General features: G+C 46.3%; 1 protein-coding gene across 1 annotated transcript in view; it reads right to left on the bottom strand.

Moving 5' to 3' along the window:
* The window catches only part of LOC114592548 (uncharacterized), a 32,740-nt gene that overhangs the window by 3,584 nt on the left and 3,123 nt on the right, over window positions 1–26,033 (bottom strand). Inside the window, 4 exon segments of the mRNA XM_028720769.2 lie at window positions 18,647–20,578; window positions 21,854–21,925; window positions 24,269–24,395; window positions 25,951–26,033. The exon segment at window positions 25,951–26,033 is cut by the window's right edge and continues 110 nt beyond it. Of these exon segments, the coding sequence (XP_028576602.2) occupies window positions 18,647–20,578; window positions 21,854–21,925; window positions 24,269–24,395; window positions 25,951–26,033 (2,214 nt within the window).

Genomic DNA, 26,033 nt, shown 5'->3' with positions numbered 1-26,033 from the left:
GTTAGCGGAGTCTGTAACCTGAAGCGTGTGTAACCCGAGGTACCACTGTATATGTGGAATTCCTCATTGGTTAACTAACAGCTCACTGGCAACCTTAGCCACTGATATGGAACCACGGTTTTGTTCCCAAGATATCTCCTGTTTTCGAAATCCGTACCTGCAGACCTCTCCCCTTCATTAGAGCCCCGTCCAAGTGGATCTCGTCCTTGCAGCCAGGAAATGAAGTGCGGCTTGGAAATTTCTTTAAAATAAAGAGACAGGCTTGTTGGTCCACCCGACACTTCTCACAGGTGCTCCCTATACATCCGTGGCACTGTGGAAGCCAATCTAGCTAGTTTAATTTTGGGAATATCTCAGCAGATGGAGGGGAAACTTCAGCCTGGAGACTATCCCTTCTCCTTTATCCAAAGAGCCCTGCTGGATTAGACCAAAGGCCTACAGCCCAGCTTCCTCATCACCCCTCTGTAACTTTTGCTCCCTTGGTTCCAAGGACAGCGTATAGCCATCACGGGACCCTGGGAGAAAGGGTGGGATTGAAATTTAATCAATGAATGGTAGCCGCCATTGAGAACTTTGTTCTTAAACCCCTTTTAAAGAAATCCACTAGGAGAACACGCAGCCTGATGGGACAATCTCTCCTGGATGATTATTACACAGCTAAGTATCTACCTGCTGATGTCTCCCTGTTTTTGGGATCCTGGATAAATGGATATTCTCCTCCTCCCCAACAGGAAGTGAAGTTTGGTTCTACCAAGGAAACAGACAAGACTAGTTAGTTTGGTTCGCACTCAGCCATTCCAGATCGAGCCTTCTGAAGGTTACGAAGGGTTATAATTCTTCACCACCTGAATTGAAGAGGGCTGTATGGTCCCAGCAGCACCGGTCAGGCACGGACTGTCTCAAGACAGACGGATGCCAACAAAATCACGCTAGGATTAAATCACAGAGTATTGTTATGTTATCTAGGACTAATCGGGCATGAATCAATAGCACCACCAGCTTAGAGGGGTCACTCAGATTCTGCAAGCTGAGATGGTAACCGAAAAGAGAGCACAGGGATGAATGGAACCAATAGTAAATTCATACCTTCACCATCAATGGGTCAAGAGGGAAAACGGTGCCCTTACCTAGAGAGGCCACCGTCTCATAATTCCTCTCCATGACTTCCCGCTGCAGAGCTCTTTGGCTGGGATCCATCATAGCCCATTCCCCCACTGTGAAGCACACAGCCACCTCCCTGAAGGTCGCCAGACCCTGGAGGAAGAGGAGGAGAAAACGTACGTAGGAAAAAGAAGGCACATTTTATCATGTGTGGTGGAAGTGTAAAGTACAGTGATACCTCTGGTGGCGAACGGGATCCATTCCGGAGGCCCGTTCGCAACATGAAAAGAGTGCAACCTGCAGCGGCTCATCTGCGCACACGCGGGTTGCGATTCGCCACTTCTGCGCATGACATCATTTTGCGCTTCTGCGCATGCGCAAGCGACGAAACCCAGAAGTAACCCTTTCCGGTACTTCCAGGTCGCCGCGGGACGTAACCTGAAATAATGTAACATGAAGCGGACGTAACATGAGGTATGACTGTAATAAAATAATTTTGGGAAATGATATATATTGAGTTGAAAAAATGTTTAAAATAACCTTTTCTTAAAAAACCCCAAAGCCTTTCTTTTAGGTGCCAAAATCCCAAGGGAGCAGAAAAGACTATTTATGTATGCAACCATGGCTGGGCAGTTGTTATTGGCCCAAAGATGGAAGGAAGATAAATTTCCTACCAGAGAAGAATGGCAGATCAAATTGACGGATTATGCCGAAATGGCTAAAATGACTGGAAGAATCAGAAATCAGGAAGACCAAATTTTAATAAGGAATGGGGAAAATTTATAATTTATCTTAAAAACCATTGTAAACAGTTAAGACCGTTACCAGGATTGGAATAACACTTGTAGTTTAATGGTGAATTTTGGACACAATGGAGAGGTAAAAGATTTGGATTATTTAAAAAATATGCAGGAGGAAAGGACTAACAACAGGACCCACAAAGGGGAGGAATGAAGTCCAGAAGATTCTTTGGGATCTTGTTTCTATGTTGTATGTTGTATATGTGACTGTAAAATTTTAATCTGAAAAGCCAAATAAATAAATAAATCGACAAACAGCCTTCTCACAGCGCACATTTAAAAGTATGGAAGTTACTCCCCCAGAAGGCGGAGATGGGTACCAACTTGGACATCCTTAAAAGAGGATTAGATCAATTCATGGAGGTTAAAGTTGATACTAGTCGTGATGGCTATGGTCTGCCCCCTTCATGGAAGGCAGTAATGTTCTGAATTGCATTTGCTGGGAGCCCCAGGAGGGGAAAGAGAGTGCTCTTAGGAAGGAGTCCTGCTTGCAGGTTTCCCACAGACATCTGATTGGCCACTGAGAGAAGAGGATGCCGGACGAGAGGAGCTACTGGCCAGATCCCACCAGGGATCCTGGAAACTTACAGGTTAGATATTTCAAAACTCTGAAGGTGGGACTCAAAAGAGAAGACATCTTCTTGTGCTTAATACATGTCTTTTATAGGTTTTAAAATGCTTTTAGATCCAGCCTCTATACTGCCAAGCTTTTAGGCTTTGTGATTGATTATTATTATTATTATTATTACAGTGGTACCTCTGGTTGCGAACGGGATCCATTCTGGAGGCCCGTTCGCAACATGAGCAGATCACAACCCACGTCTGTACGTGCGCGGGTCGCAATTCGCCGCTTCTGCGCATGACATCATTTTGCGCATCTGCACATGCGCGAGCGGTAAAACCCGGAAGTAACCCTTTCCGGTACTTCTGGGTCGCTGCGGGACGCAACCTGAAGCAGACGTAACATGAGGTATGACTGTACTATTAATTGAATTTATACACCACCCTATACCTGGGGGTCTCAGGGCAGTTCAAAGAATAAAATCTGTATCTATGAAGTCATGTAAACCCTCATTTCTCATGATCTCAGCTAAGTCAATGTCTCCTAGATCCTACTCCTGGTCTGAAACTAGTTCTCTGACACCTGATTTTAATTTTTAACCTATTTTACCTTATTCATCCCAGGAGGGAGATATGTTCCGAACCAGACCCACCACAGCTCCTCTTGACTCCCCACCACCAACACCACCTGTTTGAAAGCCACCTTTTTATTTTAAGTGCCAACCGTCTGGTTCCATCCCGGTTCAAGTGGATAGTGCATATTTTACGAAAACTGCTTAGAGGCTTTTACACAGCAATTCTGTTTAATAAAATAAAATGGAATTGTTTTACCCAGGCCTGTGGTCTGACCCTCTCCCTCCACCATCACCTTTTCCTTCACAGCATCCATAAATGGGCCCAGATCGCGGACAGATCTATTCCCAAGCAGGGACACACACGTTTAAGAGGCCCTCCTGCAAACATGGCTATGCCCAAAGGAGAGGATGGCAGCACCAGCAGAGAAAGAAACTCAGCACCCCTCTGCTGGGCCAAACCTGCAAGAATAACCCGAGGTCCACCCTGTGGCTTTGATTCCCCCACCCCAAACAAATATCATACGTAGAAAAAAACGCCCCTTCCCTCCACCAAATCCAGCTGAGGAGGCGGCATTTCAGAGATCACAGAATCAGAGCACAGTTGCAAGGGAAACCAAGGGCCATCTAGCCCAGGGGTCAGCAAACTTTTTCAGCAGGGGGCCGGTCCACTGTCCCTCAGACTTTGTTGAGGGCCGGACTATATTGGGGGGGGGGGAGGAAATGAACGAATTCCTATGCCCCACAAATAACCCAGAGATGCATTTTAAACAAAAGGACACATTCTACTTATGTAAAAACATGCTGATTCCTGGACCATCTGCGGGCCGGATTTAGAAGGCGATTGGGCCTGATCCGACCCCCGGGCCTTAGTTTGCCTACCCATGCTCTAGGCCAACCCACAGCTGTCAACTTTTCCCTTTTCTGGCGAGGAATCCTATTCGGAATAAGGGAATTTCCCTTAAAAAAGGGAAACGTTGAAAGCTATGGCCCAGCCCCCTGCGATGCAAGTGTCCCAGCTAAATAATCCCAGGCAGACAGCTATCCAACCTCTGTTTAAAAACCTCCAGTGTGGCAGAGTCCACAACATCTGGAGGGAGGTTTGATGTTGGAGGAGGGTACGGAGAAATGCTGGAGCCACAGCTGTCAACCTTCCCTTTTTTTGCGGGAAATCCCCTTATTCCAGCGCCGTTTCCCGCTGCTATTCCGGACTGTTAGACTGTCCCCGGGACAGGTGAGGCTGCTGATCCCTTATTTTCAAATCTGAAAGTTGACAGCTATAGCTGGAGCAGTTCTTGCTGTCAGAAAGTCCTTCCCAATGTTATTTATCTACTTCCTCCAGCCTCCGCTGGGAAGAGCTAGTTCCAAATCCGGGCAGAGGGAAACGGACCAGGCACTTTTTCAGCTGGTGGGGAGGGGGAGGAACCCGGAAGGACCTCCCCCCACCCTCTCCTCCTCTCTTTGGGGTGCAAACAAAACCAGCCTTGTCCTGCAAACCTTCCCACCTCCTGAAAGGCTGTTTCCTAGGAAAAACAGGAAGCTGTTTGATGGGCCGTGGGTCCATTTTGCCCAGGGCTGTCAACAGCTGCAGCAGCCCCGGGTTTTAGGAAGCGAGTCTCCCCCACCCCTAAGGAGCCTCCTGAAAGCAAAAGTCTTGCCCCCCCCCCCCAACCTCCCCTTTTCCTTACCCTTTGAGGAATCGGGCGCCGCCGCCTTCCTCCCCCCCCCCCCCCCGCCTATCCTATCCTAACCTCCCCCGCCTTTTTAGCAACCTCCTTCCTCTCCCTAGGAGCCCATAGGCGTCTGCCTCTCTGCAGCTGGCAAAACCAGCACAGCAACACACACACACACACGCACTGTGCACAACCCCACCCACCGCAAAGCTGCTGCACCAAGAGCTTCCCCGCCCCCCCGCCCAAAATAAAATAAAACAGCCCCAGCTGCACGTCCCCTTGTTTCGACCTGCCAGCTTGCAAAGGCGCTTTTGCAACCGGGCAAAGATGCGCTTTTGCAAAGGGATCGACGCCGCGGACCCGGCCTGCCTGGCTGCCCGCGGATTCCCGGGGAGGAGGGAGCGGGCAGGGCGGATCTCTTGCTCTCCTCGACGCCCCCGCACCCGAATGCAGATCCCCACCCGCAGCAAGATTAACCCCCCCCCCTTAAGATTTTGCACCTCTTTGTCCTCCCGACTCTCCAGGACTGTTTCTCTTCCCGGAATATGCAAGGGAAATGGGGGTGCCCTCTTCCCCCTTCGAGGCTGCCTGTCCTCCTCCTCCTTTTTTTTATATAAAAAAATAATAATTAAAAAAAATTCCCGACTTCCTGCCTCTCTAGGAAGCACGGCTCGACTCGTTTTTACCATTTGGAGGACTGAGTGGCAGAAGGCGCCTCCCTCACCCCTCCCTTCCCTCTCTGCCCGCCCCCGCCAGTTCTTGCAAGGGAAGGGGGTGCCCAGAGGTTTCTTTCTCCGCACCCCATTGTTAAACGCATAGAATCACAGAATTGGAAGGGTTCCCTGGGGATCATCTGGTCCAACGCCCTGCAATGCAAAAAGAGGCAACTTTCTCATATGGGGATCGAACCTGCGACCCTGGTGGTGTCAGCACCAGGCATCTATCCAGCAGGCATCCTTATCTGTGCTGCTGTTGTTTCTGGTTTTTTTAAAAAAATATATCTATATGAAGCCGCTGGGAGAGATCATCAGGGGGTTTGGGCTGGGTGTTCATCAGTATGCGGACGATACCCAGCTCTGCCTCTCTTTCAAATCAGAACCAGTGAAGGTCCTGTGTGAGTGCCTGGAGGCGGTTGGAGGATGGATGGCAGCTAATGGATTAAGGTTGAATCCTGACAAGACAGAAGTACTGTTTTGGGGGGGAAGGGGGCAGGCGGGTGTGGGGGATTCCCTGGTCCTGAATGGGGTAACTGTGCCCCTGAAGGACCAGGTGCACAGCCTGGGAGTCATTTTGGACTCAGCTGTCCATGGAGGCGCAGGTTAATTCTGTGTCCAGGGCAGCTGTCTACCAGCTCCATCTGGTATGCAGGCTGAGACCCTATCTGCCCACAGACTGTTGCCAAGGTGGTGCATGCTCTAGTTAGCTCCCACTTGGACTACTGCAATGCGCTCTACGTGGGGCTACCTTTGAAGGTGTCCCGGAAACTGCAATTAATCCAGAATGTGGCAGCTAGATTTGTGACTGGGGGCGGCCGCTAGGACCACATAACACCGGTCCTGAGAGATCTGCATTGGCTCCCAGTACGCTTCCGAGCACGATTCAAAGTGTTGGTGCTGACCTTTAAAGCCCTAAACGGCCTTGGTCCTGTATACCTGAAGGAGCGTCTCCACCCCCATCGTTCAGCCCGGACACTGAGATCCAGCGCCGAGGGCCTTCTGGCGGTTTCCTCATTGCGAGAAGTGAGGTTGCAGAGAACCAGACAGAGGGCCTTCTCGGTAGTGGCACCCGCCCTGTGGAACGCCCTCCCTTCAGATGTGAAGGAAATAAGTAGCTATCTTATATTTAGAAGACATCTAAAGGCAGCCCTCTTTAGGGAAGTTTTTAATATTTAATGCTGTATTGGTTTGAACACTCAACTGGAAGCTGCCCAGAGTGGCTGGGGAAACTCAGCCAGATGGATGGGGTATAAATAAATAAATAAATTGATTTTGCAAATTGCAGTAAAGAACATCAAAACAAGCCTTCCCAGATCTCTCCTGTGTCCTTGTTAAAGTATATGATTGGAAAGAAAGGATCCGTAGCTCAGTGACACAGCGTCGGGTTGAATTCTCAACTGCATCCCCAAGAAGGGCTGGGAAAGACCCCCCTGCCTAAAATGAGGCTGCATTTTAATGTTGTATTTTAATCTTGTTTTTTAAGTTGTATTTCAATAAGTTGTTTTTATATTTGGTGTTAGCCGCCCTGAACCCAGTCTTGGCTGGGGAGGGCTGGGCATAAATAAAATTTATTATTATTATTAGACGCCCCAGAATGGTTTTCAGTTTGTCCCACAATTCCTAGGCATCCGTCCCAGTGGCTTTGCCCTTGCCCTTCCACTTTCCCCAGGAAAACCTGCTCTTTAGTGGTAAATCGGAACAACAAATATCCATCATGATTGACATCGGCTCCGATTCAGCAGTAAAGATTAGGTTTCCCCAGGGAAAAGGCAAGTCTGGAGATGAGTTCTTAGCGTAACCAGGGTTTCCCAAGCTTCGGTCTCCGGCAGTTTTTGGACTACAATTCCCATCATCCCTGACCACTGATCCTGCTAGCTAGGGATGATGGGAGTTGTAGTCCAAAAAGCAGCAGAAGTGTAAAAATACTGAGCTAGATGGACCAAAGTTATAAGGCAGCTCCCTATGTCCGTCGAAGTCAAATAAACAATAAATAAAGGAACTATATAATATGGATCCTCACAAAATCCAGCGTGGGTAGTTGGGAGGCCGCGAACTGAGCAGATGTGATGTGGCCCCTCGCTTTCCACATACTGTGCATTACAGTGGTACCTCGGGTTAAGAACTTAATTCGTTCTGGAGGTCCGTTCTTAGCCTGAAACTGTTCTTAACCTGAAGCACCACTTTAGCTAATGGGGCCTCCTGCTCCCGCACCACGATTTCTATTCTCATCCTGAAGCAAAGTTCTAACCTGAGGTACTATTTCTGGGTTAGCGGAGTCTGTAACTTGAAGCGTCTGCAACCCGAGGTACCACTGTATTTTAATTTCTGCATGACAGTGAGAAGCAGAACATGCTAATATAGTGGATGCTCAGGTTGCAAACGCGATTCGTGCGGGATGCACGTTCGCAACTAGCAGCGTTCGCAACCCACAGTGGCACGTCTGCGCACGCGCGGGTTGCGATCCAGCACTTCTGCGCATGAGCAAAGCGTGATTTAGCGCTTCTGCACATGTGCGACCACCGAAACCCAGAAGTAACCCATTCCGGTACTTCTGGGTTTCGGCAGGTGCGTAACCCGAAAATACGCAACCTGAAGCGGCTGTAACCCGAGGTATGACTGTATCAATTAGCAATTAAGGCCCCCCCCCCAAAAAAAAACTTTTCCAGCCTCCCGCTATTGACCTGGCTCCAGCCAAGAGGAAATTGATAAGACCTTTCTTTACGGAGGAGTTTTTGGGCGAGTGAAAACAGAGAGAAGAACTAAGGGGTCTACTTTTGGGAACGATGCGGTTATTTATTTATATTTAAATTTGCGTAATTTTGCCCCTTCATCCGCAGATCTCGGGGCAGTTCGCAGCGTGAAAACACACAGCATAAACCACAAAATACAAGAACGAGAACAAACCAATAACCCCGCTCCCCACACACAATTGTATTTTAGAAACACAACCAAAGTTCAAATCCCAAACGCTAAAGACGTGTGGAGGTGGGAACATCGTTCTGAGCTACTCTTTGGGGCCTCTGGAAGCTGGGGCCCCTCCCACAAATTTGGCCATACCTGATCAGTCTGGCATTTCCAGCTTTTCCTGTTCTGGGGATCCCCCGTGCAAACCCCTTTCCCTGGGGAAAGAGGGGCTCTGGATCCTAAGAAGAGCCTTGTGGATCAATCCAATGGCCCATCTTGCCTAGCATCCTGTTCTCACAGCTGTCAACCAGATTCCCCAAAGGGAATCCCAAGAGCTGGACATGATATCTCTCCTCCTGAGGTTTCCAGCAGCCGGAATCAGGAAGCATGAGTATCATCACGGTTGGCAGCCATTGCTAGGCCTCTCCTCCATGTATCTCTCCAACCCTCTTTTAAAGCCCAACAGGACTGGTGGCATGGCCATTTTCACCTCCTGCGGAAGTGAGTTCCACAGTTAAACCACGCACTGCATGAAACAGTCCTTCATATTTTAATCTGTCCTCCATTTGGCTCCCAGTACGTTTCCGAGCACAATTCAAAGTGTTGGTGCTGACCTTTAAAGCCCTAAATGGCCTCGGTCCAGTATACCCGAAAGAGCGTCTCCACCCCCATCGTCCTGGCCGGACACTGAAGTCGAGCACCGAGGGCCTTCTGGTGGTTCCCTCACTGCGAGAAGCCAAGTTACAGGGAACCAGGCAGAGGGCCTTCTCGGTGGTGGCACCCGCCCTGTGGAACGCCCTCCTACCAGATGTCAAAGAGAACAACAACTACCAGACTTTTAGAAGGCATCTGAAGGCAGCCCTGTTTAGGGAAGCTTTTAAAGTTTGATGCATTACAGTGGCACCTCTAGTTGCGAACAGGATCCGTTCCGGAGCCCCGTTCGCAACATGAGCAGAACGCAACCCGTGTCTGCGTGTCGCGACTCGCCGCTTCTGCGCATGACATCATTTTGAGCGCCTGCGCATGCGGCGAAACCCAGAAGTAACCTTTTCTGTTACTTCCGGATCACCGCAGGACGCAACCTGAAAAGATTTAACCTGAAGCAAACATGACAAGAGGTATGACTGTACAGTGGTACCTTGGGTTAAGTACTTAATTCGTTCCAGAGGTCTGTTCTTAACCTGAAACTGTTCTTAACCTGAAGCACCACTTTAGCTAATGGGGCCTCTCGCTGCCGCCGCGCCATCGGAGCATGATTTCTGTTCTCATCCTGAAGCAAAGTTCTTAACCCGAAGTACTATTTCTGGGTTAGCGGAGTCTGTAATCTGAAGCGTATGTAACCCGAGGTACCACTGTACTGTATTTTAATATTTTGTTGGAAGCCGCCCAGAGTGGCTGGGGAAGCCCAGCCAGATGGGCGGGGTATAAATAAATTATTATCATTATCATCATTATTATTATTATTATTATTATTATTATCTCCCAACACCCAGATTCGTTGGAGGTCCACGAATCATGGAATTGGAAGGGACCTCACGGGTCATCTAGTCCAACCCCCAGCAACGCAGGAATCTTTTGCCCGACACGGGGCTCGAACCCACGACCCTGAGATTAAGAGTCTCCTTGCTTGACCCGCGGATCTCTCTAGTGTTAGGAAGAGGAGGGCAGGGAAACTGTGCTGCGCCTTGCACCACTTTCCCTGCGCCACGACGCGTGATTCTGCAAACTTCCCCCGCGTCGCCTCTTCACTCACCTTTCCTCTGAATTGCAAAGTCCCAAGCGTTGCAAACCTTCCTTCGCGGGGGAGTCCCGCGCCTGCAAAAGCTCGGCCTGCCCCTCCGCGCAGTGGCTGGGGGAGAGAGAGGGGTGTCCCCCCCCTTGCAAAAGGGAATAAAGAGGGTGGGAATGCGGGAGACCCCGGCCCCACAAATCCCGCAGCCCCTTCCCTGGAGCTGAGGACCAAGCGGAGGAAAAGCTTGCAAAAGGAGGAGGAGGAGAAACCTTCAGGCTTGGAGAGGGTGGCGACTCAGCTCCTGCCAGGAAGCTGTCATCAAAGTCAGGGAGGGTGCCATTCCCTCCATGTCCCCCGGAAGAGATAGGCAATAGGCGAGGAGGGAAGGAGGCTGGACCGGGCAGAGGTCAAGGAGGTGACCACAGGGCGGGGTGGGTGTGCAAAGGATAGGGAGAAAGATTTGCGGGGGGGGGGGCAGGATTGAGAGGGGAAAGTCCCCCACCTCCTGCTCCAAAATAGGATGCTGGATCCACATATATATTGGCCTGTTCCAACCTCTTTTCCTTAATGGCACCTGCTGATGCTCAGGCTGCACAGAAAAAGCGATTTGGCTCCAGAAATTCATTTCGGTTGTGCAGATAAGATATAATAATAATAATGATAATAATAATAATAAAATTTATTTATAACCCGCCCTCCCCAGCCAGAGCCAGACTCAGGGCGGCTAACACCAGTAAAATTACAGTAAAATCATGGGGGGGGGGGGCAATTTAAAATACAGGTTAAAATGCAATTTAAAATGCAGCCTCATTTTAAAAGTAGCCCATAGATCAAAAATCAGCGCTGAGTGCTCACTGGAAGGACAGATCCTGAAGCTGAGGCTCCAAGACTTTGGCCACCTCATGCTGTCCCTGGTTGATCTTAGGACCCTTAGCGATCTCTAAGCAAAAAATAAAATACAATAAAGCTCAACAACTCTGGCTTGCTAAAAAAAGCCCAACAACTCTGGTCAATCACAGTCTCTTGTCTTATCTGAAGAAGTGTGCATGCTCACGAAAGCTCATACCAATAACTAACTTAGTTGGTCTCTAAGGTGCTTTGTTGTCGTTTAGTCGTGTCCAACTCTTCGTGACCCCAGGCCCTCCTGTCTTCCACTGCCTCCTGCAGTTTGGTCAAACTCATGCTGGTAGCTTCGAGAACACTGTCCAACCATCTCGTCCTCTGTCATCCCCTTCTCCTTGTGCCCTCCATCTTTCCCAACATCAGGGTCTTTTCCAGGGAGTCTTCTCTTCTCTTCCTCTTTAGCGGCGCGCAACCTCTCCAGCCGGGAGGGGTTGCGTGCAGCTAAAGAAGCCATAGCCGTGCGCAACCTCTCCCGGCCGGAGGGGCTGCACGCGGCTATGGCAATACCCCCACCTCCCGCAAAAGCCCACAGGAGCCGCACACCCTTTAAGAAGCGCGCGGCTCCTGCAGGCTTTTCTACGAGGAGGGAGGAGGGACTGACTGGCCGCGTCAGTCCCTTCTCCCTCCTGGGGAAAAGCCCGCAAGAGCCGCGCAGAGCTTGGGGGCTTTTCCCGCCTGCCTCTCTCCTGCATTCGCTCCATAAGATGCACACACATTTCCCCTTACTTTTTAGGAGGGAAAAAGTGTGTCTCATGGAGTGAAAAATACGGTACATTTCCTTGTTCCGAAGGCGGCACAATGGCCTCAGAGGCAATACCTAGGTTGTCTCTTCTCTTGGGTGGCGTAGAAACAGCTGCCCAAGTAAGGGATGGAGAATCAATCTGCATACCTCCCTCTCTGTTGAGTGATTACCTGTTTTGCATTTGGCCCTGTAAGGTGTCAAAATCACCTAATAAATGAAACCACACATAGGACTACCCTGCTATTCCGCTTTCAAACTGGGAGAATCACACATTTTGGAGAAATTGTTTTCTTCTTCCAGGATCTGTTGACCATCCAGGTTCTTTTGACCTTTGAGGAGGTGGCTGTGTTTTTCACGGAGGAGGAGTGGGCCTTGCTGGGTCCCGGCCAAAGTGCTCTGCACAGGGAAGTCATGGAGGAAAATCATGAGACCGTCGCCTCTCTTGGTAAGGACATATTTGTTTGACTGATAAATGTCAAAGGTATGAATTTAGCGCAGGTGACTCCCCATTTCTATGGGGGTTATATTCCCTGGTACCACACATATATGTGAAATCATGTATAGCGTTGGGTTCAAAGAGACTTGATTTGATTTGGAATGGAAATGTTTTATTGGATATATGAAAACTGATTGTATACATTTATAATTGCAGGATTGAAGTAAAAATGCAGTGAGTTAAGCTATACAATGGTACCTTGGGTTACAGACGCTTCAGGTTACAGACTCCACTAACCCAGAATTAGTGCCTTGGGTTAAGAACTTTGCTTCAGGATGAGAACGGAAATCGTGCGGTGGCAGCAGGAGGCCCCATTAGCTAAAGTGGTGCTTCAGGTTAAGAACAGTTTCAGGATAAGAACGGACCTCCGGAACGAATTAAGTTCTTAACCCGAGGTACCGCTTTATACAATTATAATAAAATTATCTTATTGACTTGGAGAGGATCTGCAAAGAGGAATGGGACAAAATACCTCCTGAGATGTATTGTACATTGTATCTGAAGAAGTGTGCATGCACACGGAACAAAATACCTCCTGAGATGAGATCCCACATTTTACCAACTTCCTCGCAAGAATATCACAGGGGACTTTGTCAAAAGCCTTACTGAAATCAACACATGCTATGTCCACAGCTTCCCCTGATCTACCAAGCTTGTAACTCTATAAAAAAGAAAGAAAGAAGATTTATCTGGCATGGCTTTCTTTTGAGAAATCCATGCTGAATGTTAGTAATAGTCTTTTTCTTTTTTTAAAAGACATTTTATTAATTTTACAAATAAAAAAATACAGAATCTCAGGACTTCCCCCACATCCCGTCCACGGAGTCTTGTTTTGAAACATCTACAGCTAAATATTAGTCTGTGCTCCAGTTATTATATCAAACCATATTATCCATAATATTTTTTACACTACAAGTGTGTCAAAATACTGCTCGTTTCTATCTTCTTACAGTGGTCTCCTAGATAACTCATAATTTCTCCCACTCTTTTATAAAGTTTTTATCCTCTTGGTTTCTGAGTTTTCCAGGTACCAATATTCTGAAGGAGCAGGAAAGACTTTTTATGTATGGAACAATAGCCATGCGGTTGTTATTGGCCCAGAGTTGGAAAGATGATTAAAGTCCCTACCAGAGAAGATTGGGAAACCAAGTTGATAGACTACACCGAGATGGCAAAGCTGACTGGAAAACACAGCACCCTATTCTAAGTACTCACTGACAGACTGCTGAATTATCTGTTCTAGGACTTTTCTGGGTATTGATGTCAAGCTGACTGCTCAGGCGTTACCTGGGTCTTCTCCCCACCTCTCTGAAGATGGGGACAAATTTTGCCTGCCTCTAGACTGCCCTCCAAATCTTTCTATGCTCTCTGAGTTAATACTCACCATGCCTTGCTTGGTATCTATCACCACTCCCAGGTGCACTATGATCTGTGCTAGGGCCAGTCGGCTTGTTTCCATGCTCACCATGAAAATGCGACTCTGCAGACCTGCTCCATGATTGCAGTCATGGGATTGTTGTCTTTCACATGACGGTGTATGTTTTGACTCCACAAAGTGGGAAGTGACATAGACAGGATGTTAGTGTTACTGTGTTGTGTGAAGTGGGACTATTGCCCTTTGTTTTTTCTCTTTACTGTCTGATGCTAGAGAGAGGGGGAGCCATGTTGCAGTGCTCCATGTGTGTTTATATGTAAATAAAGTAGATTTGCCAAAATGGTGAGTTGCTGAGGTCTGTTACGCAAACTGAGAAGACTCTGCGGATCCCTAAGTGTGCCGGTGTCTGTTGGTATTGGTTGCTGTGATGCTCAGGCTGAAGAAAGCTTTTAAAGCTCCCCAACGATCAACCAGGAGGAAGAGAACATGCCAGTCGGGAATGTGTCTCTGCCAGGATCCTACTCAAGAGTAGGACAAGCTCCTGACATTGGAGAGTCTGAGTGGATCAAGATATTGTCCAGGTACACGGGAATAGGTGAATGGCCTTCTTCCTTAGATGGGCCACCACAGCTACCAAGCATATCTGAGAACATCCTGGGGTTTAGAGTCAATCCACAGGGGAGACATTTGTACTGGAAAGACCTGCCCTGGTATGCAAAACACAGAAATATGGGATGGGCTGGGTGAACTAGGATGTGGAGGGACGCCTTGGTCAGATCCAAAGAGGCAAAGTTACATGCCTGAGACCCTCTGGGATGGTCTTCAAGGAATCCATTTGGTTCAGGTACGAATTGACGATCTTAGGACCTTGGATAGCTCTCCATTTCCCAAACATTTGGAACCATAAAGTGAATAAGGTAGCAGCCAGATCCGCACTGTGGTTCTGGCCTGTTGCTGTTGGCTGCCTCTTGCCTCCCTTGTAGTTACTACCCTGAGGCTGCTTGAAGAATTGATCATGTTGTGCAGATGCCTGATTATTGTCTTCCAAAGCAACTACTCTATTCCGAACTTAAAAATGGAAAGTGTAATGCTGGTGGTCAACAAAAGAGGTTTAAAGACTCTCTCAAGGCAAATCTAAAAAAAGTAATATAAACACCGACAACTGGGAAGCACTTGCCTGCGAGCGTTCCAGTTGGGGAACAGCCTTTACCAAAGGTGTCGTGGGCTTTGAAGATGCTCAAACTCAGGACGAAAGGGAGAAATGTGCTAAGAGGAAGGAACGTTTGGCAAACCCTCATCATGATCAGAACTCCAGCCCGGAAACCTATGTCCCCACTGTGGAAGGATGTGTGGATCCAGAACTGGCCTCCACAGTCACTTACGGACTCACTCCTAAAACTGTGTTCATGGAAGACAATCTGACTCGGCTACGAGTGATCACCAAAGAAGAGGAGGATGCTTGAAGAGGGAGTTCTGGCTACACTTGTTTCTGTTTGAGAAACCCTGCCTCATTCCTAGGGGGGTTATAGCCCTTTGAATCTGTGTTGTTGACCACCGGTATGAAATTTACGGCATGTAGTGCCTTGAAAGAAAACATTATGAAAATGATGTACAGGTGGTACATGACCCCAGTCAAACTTGCAAAGATATACCATTTGTCTGACAATAAATGTTGGAAATGTAAGGAGGCTGAAGGAACATTCTTTCACCTTTGGTGGACATGCCCGAGGGTGAAGGCTTTTTGGGAAATGATTTATAATGAGTTGAAAAAGGTATTTAAGTATACCTTTCATAAGAAACCAGAAGCCTTCCTCCTGGGCATTGTGGGCCAGAGAGTGCTAAAGAAAGATAGAACTTTCTTTTTATATGCAACTACAGCAGCAAGAATCCTTATAGCCAAATACTGGAAGGCACAGGAGTTACCCACACTGGAAGAGTGGCACACGCAACTGATGGACTACATGGAATTGGCTGAAATGACTGGCAGAATCCGAGACCTGGGAGAAGAGGCGGTGGAAGAGGACTGGAAAAAATTTAAGGACTATTTACAAAAACATTTTAAGTTATATGAATGTTGAGAATTTGCTAAGTTTTGAGAAAAACATGCTTCAGTATTGAGATTCGGAAATGAATGAAACTAAGTTATGACTGAGAAAAGCTTAACTTTTAGAGTAAATATTTTAGATGAAAATACAAAAACACATGAAACAAGGTATTAATTTGCTGTTGATTTTTTATTGTAAGGAATGCAGGGATGGAGGATGTGGGGAAGTCCAGTTGATGATGAAAAAAAAAAAAGATTTGGAAAAGTGTATTCTTTTTTGTTTTTTTTCATTTTGTAAAAAAAAAAAAGCTTTTGTTGTGTTATCGACGATGCATTGACGTTGTACTTTGACCCTGGAAAACAAAGCAATAAAAAAATATTTTAAAAAAAAATGAATCTGTGTTGTTGAAGGATCCTTGTAGGGATGAAAGGAGGAACAAGAGCCCCTTTTGACTCCTTCTTTCAATCCTTTTGTCTCTGGTCTCTACCAGCGGGTCTTTCAGTCCCTCCCCAAATAGCTTGCCCGCTTTGAAAGGGTCACTGGTTGAGCTGGCTTTGGAACAAGTTAAATTTATTTCTGTTTCTTCAGAACTGATGTGCTTAAAAAAAGAATTATTTTTTCCCCTAAATTTTCTTACAGGAAAATCTGCAGAATGGGCAAATTTAACTGAATGTCTCTACAGCTTATCTCATTCATGCTTTTGCCATGTTATATATCATTTTGAATCCTTGCTATGGGAGGTCTTCTGCTTAATTTTTTAAAATCTAAGCTGTAATAGTTGCTACGGAGCAAAGCCTTGTGTGAGCTACCTGTTCCCATTCATTGGCTCAAAAAAGGTTTTTTTGAAGAAAAAAACAGATTAAACACTTTTGAAAGAGATTTGTATATGTGAAAGGCAGGCCCAGCCTCATCTGAACAATAATTGCATTCCATCGTTGTGAAGCCGCTACAGAAAAGGCCCTGCTGTGTCCATTTACCTGTCCAGTCATGTTTATTGATAGACCCTGAAACAGTCCTGGGAGCTGGATTGCAAGTTGCAGGCCAGAATATGTGGCTGCAGGTGATCCTTTGATCAATCTGGTCCCTCTGCCATGCAGGGCTTTATACAGTGCTTGAGGATCTATTTGAACTGTTGGGCAACTTGGGGAATCATTTCCCCCACCCCCAGTATGCAGAAACCTCTTCCTGGTGTAGGATATCGATGACCCTGTTAGACTTGACCTCCCAGTTAGCATAAGACCACCGTGTGTGACTGTACAATGGAGGAACAAAATAAATAAAATATTCCTTCCAATAGCACCTTAGAGACCAACTAAGTTTGTTATTGGTATGAGCTTTCGTGTGCATGCACACTTCTTCAGAAACACACAATGTACAATGGAGGGTGACTGACAATCTGGCAAAATGGATTTGTTATCCCTAGAAATTCTGCACACTCCAGTGAGTCACACCATTGATATGTCTGGCCGAGGACTGTTTACCTTGGGTGATGCTGTGGCCGAAACCACTGAGCCTCTTGGGCTTGCCGATCAGAAGGTTGGTGGTTCAAATCCCCGCAACGGAGTGAGCTCCCGTTGCTCTGTCCCAGCTCCTGCCAACCTAGCAGTTCGAAAGCACGCCAGTGCAAGTAGATAAATAGGTACCCCTGTGACGGGAAGGTAAACAGCGTTTCCGTGCGCTCTGGTTTCCGTCACGGTGTTCTGTTGCGCCAGAAGCGGTTTACTCCCGGCTGGCCACATGACCCAGAAAGCTGCTTGTGGACAAACGCCGGCTCCCTCCCTTAAGTACATCATCAGAAGACCAGTGAATGCATTTGTTTATGAAAGGAGCAAACATAGTCCATCAAGAATATTAATAGCAAATCAAAAGTGCACTGTACATAAAAAGTTAGACTACAACTCTATGAGTAAATAAACAATATAGCACACAAGGATTTTAGCATGCAAGATTAAAAATAACTATAAACTTAACCATGCCTAGAACCTACCTTGGTGCACCTACACTCAAAGAACTCCTTAGTTACAAGCTTCCTGCTTTTCCAGCTGTCCTAACAGTATCACGTTCTAGGGAACAAGCTCATACAGGTTAGGAGAAATCACATCCATGATAATCGAAGATAAAACACTGTGTGTGTGTGAAGTCTGAGCTCAATCAGTCTAGGATCCCAACCCAGTGTAAAATCACGAAGAGCGTCAAGATGAAAAAGGGGGATTTTTTGCTCTCTTCAAAATCTCATACCTTTCCCCATACAATATACTGACACCTTAGTCCTCCCTTTCTTAACACAGACTTGCAGGGTGCCGCAGGGTGCCAGAGGCTACCATAATGATGGGATGCTAGGAAGGAGATGAAGTTCATCACTGAAGGCTGCCGGTTCCCCTGCCCTTCACCATCCCTCAATCACAGCCCAGGCGGTCTTGCCCAGTCTTTAGCCCAAACTCTGCTGCCAACCACCAAATTAGGCCACAGCTCCTAACTCTATGCATCCACTTTCAAGGATCTGTTAAGTCACGGGCAGGAAACCTACGGCTTTCCGAATGTCAAAATTCCCATCAGCCTCAGTCCTTACGGCCAATGGTTAGTTGTCTGGCAATATCTGGTGAACCACACACTCCTCACGCTTGCCTTAAGCAATGTGATAAATCAAATGAAATCATGAGGAATAGTCCTTTAAAAACGATCATGTCCAGCATCCCTATTCATGTTAAGATGACTGAGCGGCGCTTATTGTCTCCGTGTTAAGCATTCCATTCGTATGTTGGAGCTGTTGGTGTGTTTGAACCACGTGTGTCAGCCACTACATGTATGATCACCCTCCACACGCTTGCAATTCTCCCATCACCGCAAGAGAGGCTGGAGGAGGGCAGTGATGCACCGTAGATGTCTGGCAAAACTTTCCCATAACCCAGAAGTCTTAAACAACTATTCCCCAGTGGCATATATCCCTTGATATATCAGCTGAAGCTATTTTAAATGCCTCCCTGCCATCACTCTGGTGTGTGTCCTATAATGTCTAGTAAGGTTGCTGCTCCGGCTGAAATTCTTTCCGCACTCCATGCATTTGAATGGTTTCTCCCCTGTGTGGCTTCTCTGATGCTTAGTAAGGATACTCTTTGCACTGAAGCGCTTTCCGCACTCCGTGCATTTAAAGGGTTTCTCTCCTGTGTGTGTTCTCTGATGTGTACTAAGCTGACTGCTCTGACTGAAGCTCTTCCCACACTCCATGCAGGGAAATGGTTTCTCCCCCGAGTGCGTTCGAAGATGTCGAGTCAGGTGGCTGCTGGAGCTGAACCTCTTCCCACACTCCATGCACTGAAATGGTTTCTCCCCGGTGTGTGTTATCTTATGTGCATGAAGGCCAGCAAGGTGGCTAAAGCTCTTTCCACACTCCGTGCATTGAAATGGCTTCTCGCCAGTGTGGATTCTCTTATGTGTAGCAAGGCTATTGCTGTGACTAAAACTCTTTCCACACTCTGTGCATTTCAGCGGTTTCTCCCCTGTGTGGGTTCTCAGATGTACAGTAAGGTTAATGCTCTCACTGAAGCTCTTTCCACACTCCATGCACTGAAATGGCTTCTCTCCGGTGTGGGTTCGATGATGTCGCGTAAGGTGACTGCTAAAACTGAAGCTCTTTCCACACTCTGCACATTGGAACGGTTTCTCCCCTGAGTGGGTTCTCAGATGTTGAGTAAGGTGACTGCTGAAACAGAAACTCTTTCCACACTCCACACACTGAAATGGTTTCTCTCCTGTGTGTGTTCTTTGATGACGAATAAGTTGAGAATGCCGAGTAAAGGTACTGCCACACTCCGTACATTTAAACGATTTTTCTCTAGAGTGTGTTATCTGATGTCGAATAAGGTGACCACTCTGACTGAAGCTCTTTCCGCACTCCAGACATTTAAACGATTTCTGTCCTGTGTGGGTCCTTTCATGTAAAGTGAGGCAAGATCTCACAGTGAAGCGCTTTCCACACCCGGTACATTTAAATGGTTTCTCCCCTGTGTGAGCTCTCTGATGTAAAGTCAGGAGACTGCTCCAACGGAAATTCTTTCCACACACTACGCACTGAAAAGGTTTCTCCCCTGTATGAGTTCTGTGATGTGCAGTAAGGTGGCTGCTCTGGCTGAATTTCTTTCCACACACCATGCAGTTAAACGGTTTCTCTCCGGAATGTGTTATCTGATGACGAATAAGGTTACTGCTCTGACTGAAGCTCTTCCCACACTCCATGCATTTAAATGATTTCTGCCCTGTGTGGGCTCTTTCATGCAACGTGAGGCACGATCTCACAGCGAAGCTCTTCCCACACTCCATGCATTTGAACGGTTTCTCCCCTGTGTGCGTTCTGTGATGTAAAGTAAGCAGACTGCTCAACCGGAAGCTCTTCCCGCACTCCATGCATTTAAATGGCTTCTCCCCGGTGTGTGTTCTGTGATGTGCAGTAAGGTGACTGCTCTGACTGAAGCTCTTCCCACACTCTCTGCATTCAAATGGTTTCTCTCCTGAATGTGTCATTTGATGACGAATAAGGTTACCTCTCTGACTGAAGCTCTTTCCACACTCCATGCATTTAAATGCTTTGTCTGCTGTGTGGGTATTTTGATATTTTGGTAAGCTACTGGGCACGGTCTTTTCACACTCTATTGGTTTAAATGTGTTCAACCCTGTGTGGATTTTGTAATGTATATTTAATTGTGATTCATATCGAAATATCTCTGCACACAGTGGACGTAATTTCCTGCTGTTTTCATTGTGATCCTCCTGTGAGATCGGGGGTTCATGGGCATCAATGACCAGAGAAGTAGAGAATTTCTTTTCTTCGTTCTCCGACAGGTTTCCTTCATCCTTTCTGAGTTCTCTAAGATCTAAAAACATCTCTTTCTGTGATTCACTCTTCGCTCTTTCCAACGGCACCTCAGAGAGCTCTGTATAATTCCAGTTGTTCTGGCCATAATCTGTTTGTGTGGAAATAGACAAAAGGAAACAGCATTTGAATTTCAAGGCAGAAACAAAGGACCTCCTTTGGGATCAATGGCTTTTTAATGTGCAATGTTTCGTTATGTTTTTATATACATTGGAAGCCGCCCAGAGTGGCTGGGGCAACCCAGTCAGATGGGCGGGGTACAAATAATAAAATCATCACCACCATAATAAAACCCAAGTAGCTGCTTCTCCAATTTTAGCATCTTCACACATGGGCAACCCCTCCTTTGACTATCCAAAGCTGAAACCGAGGTTGCCTTCTGAATCTGTTAGCCTAAGGCAGGGATGTCCAACAGGTCGATGGCGATCTACTTGTCGAGCCCTGGGAGGTTTTGGTAGATCGCGGGCTCCCTTTCATTTGTGGTGTCAAAAGACCATCTGGCCCCGCCCTCCATTCGCACATGATTGCTATAATGGAAGATGGCGTTTTCACTATGACGCTGACTGTTTCCTCAGTGATCTTTTGGTGAGTGAATTTCCCCCTTTCCCCAAGTGTTCAACATTTTCAAATCCCCTCCGTAAAAAAGCTCAACAACTTAAAACAACCGAAAACCCCTCCCCCCCAAAAAAAGTGGTAGATCACTGCCAATTTTTAAGTCTGTGAGTAGATTACAGTCTCTTGGGAGTTGTACATCCCTGGTCTAAGGCAATCACATAAAATTTCTTTTATGGTTCATATCCCACTTTCTGTCACCAGGTACAGAAGTTTCTGTTTCCACCATTTTCCTTTCAATTCCCCATTCAGAAACTCAACAGTAACAAAGGTGCCAACTTTACACTGGTACTTTAGTGCCAGTTTCTACTTCTGTCACTTTCTTCCAGGTCAATCACATTTCCCATAGGCATATTATTCCCTACGTTTGTGATATTTATTTTAAACTAGCAGAAAATGCTTGCCATTGGTGCACTTTCAAAGGATCCTGTGCACCATATTGACTAAAAATGGCAAGTGACATTTTCACGATGGCCTGTAGAGACACTGGGGTTCATTGAGAGGTGATGGGACCTGGGAAGAGTTTTGAGGGCCACATGGCTTTCCCCGTTTCAAGAAGTAGCACCTAGCCGACATAGGTAGTAGCCACTGACAGTCTTATCCTCAATGAATCTGTCAAATCCCCCTGGAAAGATGTCCAGGAGGAGGCATCACAGCTTGCTGGGTCAATTTGCCTGGGATATTACTCCAAAATGGGGAAATCCTTCAATTCCCAGACCAAAAAGGGCCCCACAACACATCTAGGCAGAGCTACCTGTTGATGTCTCTCCTTCTTTGAGATCCTGGATAAATGGATATTCTCCCCAGCAGGAGTGGAGGTCTGATTCTTTCAAGGGAACAAAAAATACTAGTTACTTTTTGACCACAAAACATCCACCTGTTCCAAGTCAAGCAACTTAAAAGGTGCTTTATCTACTGGTTCCTCCCCTGCGCTTCATCATAATGTTCCAGGCTCAGTTACAACAATATAATATGCTCAAAAACAGGTTGTTGTGGTTTAGTCGTTTAGTCGTGTCCGACTCTTCGTGACCCCATGGACCAGAGCACGCCAGGCACTCCTGTCTTCCACTGCCTCCCGCAGTTTGGTCAAACTCATGCTGGTAGCTTCGAGAACACAGGCAGGCAGCTACAATTCTAAACGGAGCTCAACCATTCCAAATGGAACAGAACCATATCAGGTCATAAAGGGAGTGGGGTTCTACAAAAGACAAAGGGTGAAAACTCTACACTAAAGATGATAGAGGCATGACTTGTGGGGAGAGCGTTCCACAACTGCCACAAAGAAAGTCTTCTTCCCACAATACCGTTGGCAGCAGAAATACCAAGAGGACCCCCTCTGCAGATCTTAACACCCGACATGGCCCTTATGGAAGGACACCAACTTTCAAATATTTTAGGCTCAGGTTATTCAGGGCTTTAAACACTAACGTGAGCACCTTGACCTGGGCCCAGAAACGAACTGGCGACACCCGGTGCAGCAGCTTTGAAACAGGGATTATGCATGTTCCAAACGAAGAAGAGTTTGGATTTGCTATCCCGCTTTATCACTACCCTAAAGAGTCTCAAAGCGGCTAACAATCTCCTTTCCCTTCCTCCCCCACGACAAACACTCTGTGAGATGAGACTTCAGAGAAGTGTGACTAGCCCAAGGTCACCCAGCAGCTGCATGTGGAGGAGCAGGGAATCGAACCTGGTTCACCAGATTACGAGTCCACGGTTCTTAACCACTACACCACACTGGAAGCCAGCCAATTATTGGAGTGCTAGATTTTGGACCGGCTAAAGTATTCTAATGGTCTCATAACAGGCAGTCCCACGTAATGTACATTGAAATAGTTCAATCTGGAGGCTACTAGAAAATGGAGCACAGCGAGAAATTCACCTCTATGAAAGAGGGACTGAAGTTGGCGAACCAGCCAAAGCTGCAAACATTAAGATTTTAAACAAAATTAGTCTACAGTCGTACCTCAGCTCCCGAACACCTTGGGATTGGACGTTCCGGCTCCCGAACGATCAAAAACTGGAAGTGAGTGTTCCAGTTTTCGAATGTTCTTTTGGAAGCTGAATATCTGACGGGGCTCCCGCGGCTTCCAATTGGCTGCAGGAGCTTCCAGCAGTCAATCAGAAGCCATGCTTTGGAAGTTGAACGTTTCAGAAGTTGAACAGAGTGTTCGACTTCCGAGTTAAAACTGTGGTATGTGATTGTAAATAAAATCTCTAAGCAGATAGATAGATAAAACTTTATTCGCATTAGCCCATGGCCATAGCAACTGTAAAAAATTACAGTATATGCAGAAAAGGAAATGAAATAGGCTGCTGCCTGTGATGGTGAAAAAGTTCCTCTTCTGTTTATGTGAGAGAACCCGATGAAACCATCCCCGTCCGAGGAGACGAGATACGAAAGGCTGCTGGGGCTGGGAAGGAGGGTCTTCAGCTCTAAGGTTCATCTGAAGGCAAGTTTTTGCTCTATAACCTCAGTACTTGTTTTTATCCCTTTCCTCCGTTTTACTTTTTAACTTCTTTTAGTGCTTCCTCTAGTCTTGTTGTCTTAACATTGTTTTATCTCATTATTTTACTGCTCTTAACTGCCCCATATTGTGAGGCTGCAAGAAGCTGCGCTGGGCTGAGCACCTTGCCAGGCACTGCTGAACGAAAGGTTGTGTCAAACTTTATAAGATACAAGCTATAAATTAAGGAAGAGAAACACCCTAATCGTCAGAGTTGCTGGCGAGCCCAAGTGGCAGCTACAGTGAACCCTCAAAGTGTTTTTTTGTGCTGGAAGGCACTGACTCTGGCCTTGCAAATTCAAGGCCAATGTAACTGGAGATAATTGACTTCAGCAAACCATCGAATCTCTAAGCCGTTTTTAGAAATAGAAAATACATATTATATTACAGTATAGTATTTATATACTGCTCTATTAAATAGCAGGGATAACTATCTGACATGGAGTGGGGCTGGCATAACACAAGACAGTACAGTCAATGTTGGATCTTCCCCACATGCCAGAGGGGCAGTGGGAAATCAATTGCGGCCAAAGCATTAGAGGTGGGAAACTTTTGTGGGGACAAAAATGAACATGGGTTACGAGGATAAACCAAGGTGAATGTCTGGAGGAGCACAATGAATTCATACCTTCAACATCTATCCATGAAGGAAGTGCCCTTACCTAGAGAGGCCACCATCTCATAATTCTCCACCATGACATCCCTGTGCAGAGCTCTTTGGCCTGGATCCAGCAGAGCCCACTCCTCCTCCGTGAAAAACACAGCCACCTCCTCAAAGGTCAAGAGGGCCTGGAATAAAAATGAAACACAAATGACCAAAACTGCACAATTATCCCAGTTTGAAAAGAGGAAACAGTTAATGTTGCTCTATGTGTGGTTCCATTTACTGACCACTAGGTGACTTTGAGATTTTGCAGTGCAAACATAGAGAGAAAAAGGAGTATTAATTCAGAGTCCCTTGTGAGGTTCTGGGTTTTTGTACATAATATTTTATGCACAGGCATTAATACTCATTAAGGTAAAAGCAGAGGGAAGTGCATTAATAATAATTATTATTTGTTTATGCCACGTCCATTGGGCTGGATTTCAGCAGCCACTCTGGGAGGCTTCCAAAACATTAGAGGAATCAAACAAAATGTTAGGGAGATGTAATAATAATAATAATAATTATTATTATTATTATTATTATTATTATTATTATTATTATTATTATTATTATTTATTACTTATACCCCGCCCATCTGGCCGGGCCTTCCAATCCACTCCCAACAGATTATTAAAAACACAATAAAACATCAAAACTTCGCTAAACAGATAGGGGAAGTGAGTGAGTTTGGAATATTGGTAGTGACTGGCAACTGGAGTTTGAAAGGGAGTTTGAGCGCTGATGGTGAGAATGTCTGCAGTTCAGTTCAGAGTCAAGCAGAGAGTTGTTGAGAGTGGAGTTTGGGAGATGGTGTTGAGAGACTTGCTGGTGGATGTGAAGCAGAGCTAATTGATCAGTAAGGCTTCAGCATTTTAGTAGTCAACTGCTGCATCTGCATTAAGATAGCAAAAGTCTGAAACAAAGCTGTAGTAGCTACTTGCCCCAAAGTGGAAAGAAGCAGAAGTCCCAGCAAAGGAAGGATGGATACAAAAACTTATGGAATATGCAGAAATGACTAAACTTACCAGAAGAAAAAGAAATCAAGATAACAAACTTTTTATAAAAGAATGGAAATGGCTTACTGAATATTTACAGATAAATTGCAAACAGATAAAACACATTGGCAGGATTATTGCAATAACCTGCAGTTTCATAAGAGCATATATTTAAAGTAGATAAGCAAATGAGCAAATTAAATGAATTTGGATATGCAGAAGATATTTAAAAAATTAATTTAAGGAACCGCAGAAAGAGGGAGAAGGAAGTCAAATTTTGAAATGTTAAATTGATTGTAAAACTAATGAAATCTATAAACTGGAAAAGTATAAATAAAAACTTCAAAAAACCAACAACACAGTCTGAAGCAAAGCACTCATAATCATGCAACCATTGTTATTCATTTGTATTCAGTAAATTAATTGTATTCCACCACATGCATAATATTTCATTATGCTGGGAATGGAGTATTCCGAGAGGATATGTGGTGGCAGCAGGAATGGAAGAAAGTTTATAGAAATTCCCACCAAAACCCAACTCTGAGCTGTACATCTTGTTAAGGGGGGGGGGGGGGAGGTGGTACAAGGGAAGGCTAGAACATCTCAGAGCAATGGTGTGGATGACACAACAGCCCTCCCCACTCAACAGAGTGGGAGGCACCCAGGCTGCCGTGATGGCTCTCCCCAATTCTCCTTCCCTTACCTGAGGTGGCTGCCCAGCAGCCCTTTCCATTCCGGCCCAAAGAAGAGACAACCAAGATGCCTCTGAGGCCATTGCGCTTCCTT

Source organism: Podarcis muralis, chromosome 2 (assembly GCF_964188315.1).
Source record: "Podarcis muralis chromosome 2, rPodMur119.hap1.1, whole genome shotgun sequence".
Taxonomy (NCBI): Eukaryota; Metazoa; Chordata; class Lepidosauria; order Squamata; family Lacertidae; genus Podarcis; species Podarcis muralis.
The sequence above is the reverse complement of the archived record's forward strand: the minus strand, read 5'-3'. Positions and strand labels throughout refer to the sequence as shown.